At 55.1% G+C, this 6,000-nt stretch overlaps 1 protein-coding gene across 2 annotated transcripts in view; it reads right to left on the reverse strand.

Moving 5' to 3' along the window:
- Positions 1-3,898, reverse strand: part of EPHB2 (EPH receptor B2) — an 85,607-nt gene extending 81,709 nt beyond the window's left edge. The window contains exon 1 of one of the 2 annotated variants that reach the window (XM_041399113.1): positions 3,812-3,898. In XM_041399113.1, coding sequence (XP_041255047.1) covers positions 3,812-3,868 — 57 coding nt within the window. In that variant the 5' untranslated portion in view covers positions 3,869-3,898. The remainder of the gene's footprint in view (positions 1-3,811) is intronic. The other variant, XM_041399112.1, reaches the window with a different exon arrangement.
- Between the last annotated feature and the right edge of the window lie 2,102 nt (positions 3,899-6,000).

Genomic DNA, 6,000 nt, shown 5'->3' on the forward strand with positions numbered 1-6,000 from the left:
AGAACACAGTGCCTTTAGCACAAGGATTCCCACCAGCGCCACTATAGTTACAGACATGGCAAACAGGACCTGCTTCCTCATAAGCCACAAAACCTCATGCCTGGCTGCAGCCAGTGCCTCTTCCCAGGGGCAGGATGGGACCACAGCTAATCCTGCTGTGCTCCCAAAAAGGAGGTGCTGGGTAAGTCTCACTGGAGCCCTCATCCCTGCCCTTCGATGGTAAAATGCTTTGGGACTCCTCCAGCAGGTGTGCTCAGGTTCCAGCCCCAGCTGTCCTGAACTGATCTATGGGATGCAGACATGCCTGCAAGCTGTGCCATGACAGCAACATCCTTCTCAGCAAGACAGCTCAGAGCTGACAGGTTTCCCCATGGGAAGCTCTGCCCAGCTCTCCCCAGCTGACTGACTCTGCCAGCTCTGGAGGAAGCTCTGTAGAGTTACAGAGAACATCCTGAGCTGGAAGGAGTCACAAGGATCATCAAGTCATCCTTGTGGCCCTGTACAGTCACCCCAACAATCCCATGCTGTGCTTGAGAGTAGTATCCAAACACTCCTGGAGTTCTGGCAGCCTTGGGGATGTGCCCATTCCCTGGGGAGCCTGGGCAGTGCCCAGCACCCTCTGGGGGAGAACCTCTTCCTAACATCCAGTCTAAACCCCCTTGATACAGTTCCAGCTGTCCCCTTGGGTCCCCACAGAGCTCAAGACTGCTGTGACATCATCTGGCCTTCTCCAGCTCTCTGCCCTTTCCCAGGCTGTTTGTTCTCAAATCCTCCAGTGCTGGTTGTCTCCATTCTGTGTAGGATGGAGACATTTCAGAGAGGGGGATGCAGGGCATGAGCTGCAGCCTGTAACTGGCCACTGCTCCTCTGCAGGGAGCACCAACAGGGAAGGGTCTTTGTGGGAGGAGAACCCTCAGCTCACAGAGCATCTCCTCCTGCCCAGCCCCTGCCGGAGTGCAAAGCACCTTCCCGCAGTCCCATCCCCACCCAGGGCACCTGTGTGATGCTGGCACCAGGGACCAGAATCCTGCTGGCGTGTGACGCGGTCGCAGCCAGCTGGAACTGCTCCTTCTGAATTTGTTCATAAAACTGCTGAAGTGGAAGCCAAGCTGTTCCCCATGGATGTTACACCCCAAGCACAACCCTGCCCTGGATGTAGGATCACAACACCCAGGGCAGGGCAGCAGCACAGCCCAGATCCAGCACCAGTGCCAGGACCAAATCCAGAGAAAATCCTGCAGCACAGCACCAGCCCCTCAGGTTGTAAAGGGCCTCACAAGGACACCCAGGACTGGGGGGAGAGGCTCAGGATATGGGAGACAGATTGCTCCTCGCACATCAAGGCTCACAGCCCAACAGAAGGCTGTCAGGGAAGATCCCCAGCAGCTCCAACCACTTCAGATTGGCAGTAGCTGTAAATCTGCTGCCAGGGCTGGGGGACAAGAAGTGCATCCTCGCAAAACACAGCCGGAGCATTTGCTTTGTTTCCCAGAAATAAATTTGGTGTGTTAGTGGAAAATTGCAGGATCTCCCTGCTCTTCAGGGCACTGGTTGGGAGGGGAGCGAGGGAATCAAGGGCAAGGCATGCAGAAGCAATTCCCTCCCTTGCCCTGCCTCTGGTGTGGCTCTCCCTCACCTGGACCATTCCAGACACCTACCTTGGCAGCTACCAAAACCAAGGGACCCCCCCCCACCACACCTGCCCAGCCCCCAGGGAGGGTAAGGACATGAGCCCAGAGAGCTCAGCCTTGGTCAGGCAGGAGCAGCACATGGTGGAATGAGGGTCTTCAGGACTTGGGATGAACAGGAGATGCTGGAGGCAGGGCTTGGGTACATATATGAATGGCACAAGAGCTTCAGAGCCAGACATAAAGCAACTGTTTGGGCTTTGGGGTCTCTAAAAATCCCCAAAAAGGAGAACATGGCAGCTTCTGTCTTCCAGGTGATGCTGGCTGTTTCCAACCTGGCCAGCCACCTCTGAGTGGGATGCACTGCCTTGTCCTGCCCATAGACATGAGGCCATGAAGGCACCACAGAATAGTCACCCATGATGAGCACAGAGCAGGACATGATGTGCCTATATCCCCCCTGAGGGCCCTGCCCAGAGGAGACCGGAGACAATCCCACCAACCGCTGGGACTGCATTGCACTGTCCAGATGGGGCATCTCCACCCTGATGGGGGACCTGGGAGCACCCTGGGGGCCAGGCTTGGGACCCCCAGCATCCTCCCACATCCCTGCCGCAGCGAGCGGCTGGCTCCAGACTTCCCTTTTCCCAGATGGGAGAGAAAGTCACCCCTGTGCACCAGCCCCTGTGCTTCCTCGACGCTTAATTAGAAGCCTCTCCCTTTCTCTTGGCTCTCTAATTAACATGCCGGGAGCTCAAAAGAAGGCAGCAGCACAATAACCCGGGGAGACGGCTTCCAGCAGGCCCCGGCCTCATTACGGCCGGGCTGGGGAGCGGGAGCAGGGCGTGCTTCACATATGGAAACACCGCAAACAAGAAAGGCTGGGCCAGGAGAGAAAAAGACTTGACCTCTTCTCCCCTGCATTGTGTGCCCGTCATCCCCCTCGGCGGGCACTGGCGGGGCTGGGGCAGCTCTGCCCTTTATCATGGTGATGGGCCCGGCCGGCAGCGCCTGTGCCTGGCGCGGCACCGCGGCCTCGCTGCTCCGGCTCCGTTTAATCTCCCCAGACAAGGCTTTTCTCGCCTCTTTCTTTTCTTCTGCCAAGTCGGCTCAGATCGGGGGCATGCTGTCAGCCTGGGGGTGAGGTCCACAGAAACGTCTTCATCCAGCCCCCACAGAGGGTGGATGGAAGGCAGGACGGAGCCCGAGCCACCACTGCCATGCACGGGCTTGGGAAGCATCTCCAGGCTTTGGCCAGGCTGGATTGGGCCACCCAAGTGTAAGGGAGGAGGTCTGGGGGGGGTGGACACTGTGGCTGCCCCTGGTGACCACCAGAGGTGGGCAGGATGCTCTGAAGCACCTTGATGCCCCACATGGACACAGAGGTGGCTCCACTCTGGGTTTCTCCCAAGAGAGGAAGGGTGCAGAAATCACAGAGTCACAGAATGTTCTGAGTTGGAAAGGACCCACAGGGATCATTGAGTGCAACTCCTGACCCTGCCCAGGACCCCAGCAATCCCACCCTGAGCATGCCTGGGAGCATTGTCCAAATGCTCCTGGAGCTCTGGAAGGCTTGGGGCTGGGACCATTCCCTGGGGAGCCTGGGCAGTGCCCAGCACCCTCTGGGGGAAGAACCTGATGCACTGCCTTGCCCAAGCTCTTCTTTAAAGGAGTTTCTTCAGCGTGGTTCTTTGAAGTGTTTCAGGGTACACCTGGCCCTGGTAAAGAAGACAGATAGTTCTGCTGAACCAGCAAACATTTCTCCATGGGATGCCAGTCCCTTCAGGACCTGAGCCTAATGCCCTCATCCTGCTACAAGTGACAGACAATGGAATAACAAGTGAGACACTGGGGACAAATGATGGTGGCCTTGGCATATTGTTTCTTCCTCTCCTCATTTTTAGGCGGCTGTATGCCAGCTCTATGAAGACTGTGATTCCTCTAGCTCCACACTGCATGACTCTGTGGGGTGGGAACTACATCCCACCAACACTGGGGTATTTTCTGGAGTACCACCTCCTAGAAAACTACTGGAAACCTCAACTGTCACCTCCTTTTGTGCTCTTCCCATATGGCCAAGGCACTTTGCATCAGTGCCTGACTTTTCCTGGGCCAAGCCTGCCACATTCACATGCAGAAGAGACCCCAGAGCAGCTCCAGGTCCCTGTTAGGTGATGCCTTACCCCTGATGGAGGATGAACCGTCCAGCCCAGCTCTGCTGTCGCCGTGGTGGAGTCCATCAGTGTCTCTGTGGAAGGAAGGGGAAACAAGGAGTCACTGGATGCTGATGAAAGGACTGAAGATGGAGACAGGGAAAAAGGTGGACAGGAGCTAGCCCAGGGCTGCAGGGCTGGAGCCCATCCCACACTGAGCCTTTTGGCCACATCTCAGCCAGAGGACCCAGGTACTGCTCCCTCCACCCAACTGCTCCCCACCCACTGCCCACAGCTCCCTGGCCCCCATGCAGAATCATGGAATCAAAGAATGTCAAGGTTGGAACTGACCTCCAAGATCACCAAGTGCAACCATCAGCCCAGCACCAAAACCATGTTCATCATTAAACCATGTTCACAAGGGCCACATCCACACATTTTTTTAACGTCTCCAGGGATGGTGATTTCCCCACTGCCCTGGGCCAGTGACTGACCATCCTTCCCACGAAGGGATTTTCGCTAATATTGAACCTAAACCTCCCCTGGCACAGCTTGAGGCTGTTTCCTCTTGTTCTGTCTCTTGCTCCTTGGAAGCAAAGCCCAACCCGCACCTGGCTGTCCCCGCCTGTCAGGGAGTTCTGCAGAGCCAGAAGGTCACCCCTGATCCTCTTTTTCTCCAGGTTGAGCCCCCCCTCCCAGCTCCCTCAGCCTCTCCTGGTGCTCCAGCCCCTTCCCCAGCTCCATCCCATTCTGTGGAAATGCTCCAGCCCCTCAAGGTCTTAATTTTCATTAGGGGCCCAAAACTGACCCCAGGATTTGAGGTGGGACCTCAAGGAGCCCAGCACAGGCAATGTCTCCTGCTATGAATGGGGACTCTTCCATCCATCAGCCAAGCTGGATTTTCCTCCTCTCAATCCTAAATCCAGGTACCCCCAGCCTAGTTCCACCCCTGGAGTTGAGGAGCAGCCTGAGCAGGGAACCTCCATCACCTTCTAGTTTCCTTTGCCAAAAGCAGGATATTTTTTTTCTCAGCACTTTGCACAGTAGGGAGAATCCTCTGAGATGCAGTAGGATGTGGGGAGGAACAGCACTTTTGGGACTTAAAAGTTGTAAAAAATTAAACCACTGTTAAAGCTGGTTTTCCAGGTGATTTGGGCTGAAACAGGTCAGGTGATGCTACCACCAACCAGCACAGGCAAGTCCTCCTAAGCCATGCAACAGCAAAGCCTCCTCACCCTTACTGCAGCTCATGGTACTTCCAACACCAGCATTCTTTTCGTCCCAAATAGCTGTAGGCTGGTTTAACTCCACTGATGGCACAAGGAGGGGTGCTCAGGTTATGGTACCCCAATTTCTGGGCCAACATGAGCAGGTGAACATGCCAGCCAGCCTCATCAGAAATAAATGAGAAATACATTCCACACACTTGGAATCATGGTTTGAAAAGCCATCTAACATCAAGTCCAACCATTACTGCAGCACTGCCATGCTCTGCACTAAACCATGTCTCTAAGCACCACATCTACACACTTCTTTAACACTTCCCAGGGAGTGTTCAAAAGTCTTTTCTGGACACTTCCATGAGTGGCTTCCAGAGTCTGGGTAACTCTCTGTTCCTCCAGGTCTGCAGCCACATGCTCATGGCAATACAGGGATTTTTCTGCACCACACCCAAAGCTGACAGTTTAAGGAAATAGGACAATATTCCTCAGTTTAGGAAGCGCAGTTTAGAAATTCTGCCCAAAGGCCTCAAAACACCGAGGATGGACATGAGGGGAGTGTGGTGGGACAGACTGCACAGGGCAGCATATGGCCAGTGATTCTGTGCTGAGACCATGGTCATGCCCAGAGGGGAAATTCTCTCCCTCTGATATGCAGGGACAATGTGAATCTGCCCCTGATTTCAGCACGTGCCCTGGTGATGCCAACTGCGCTTGCAGGGATGCTGGGAAGTGTGCATCCCATACACACTTAGAGTCCCACTTACAATGACTGGGGTTGGGAGGGACCTTCAAGACCATCCAGTCCCACCCTCCTGCCATGAGCAACCTTCCACTATCCCAGGTTGCTACAAGCCCCATCCAATATGGCTCTGGACACTGCCAAAGGTAGTCCCAGAATGGGAATGGAGAGTTACTGGATGTAACCATGTCCTTCTCCCACCAGAAAAACAAGCATGCTCCCACAGACCCCCCAAGAGCATCTCCACCTTCTCCACT

The sequence above is a fragment of the Onychostruthus taczanowskii genome, unplaced genomic scaffold (assembly GCF_017590055.1).
Source record: "Onychostruthus taczanowskii isolate IOZ18803 unplaced genomic scaffold, ASM1759005v1 scaffold155, whole genome shotgun sequence".
Taxonomy (NCBI): domain Eukaryota; kingdom Metazoa; phylum Chordata; class Aves; order Passeriformes; family Passeridae; genus Onychostruthus; species Onychostruthus taczanowskii.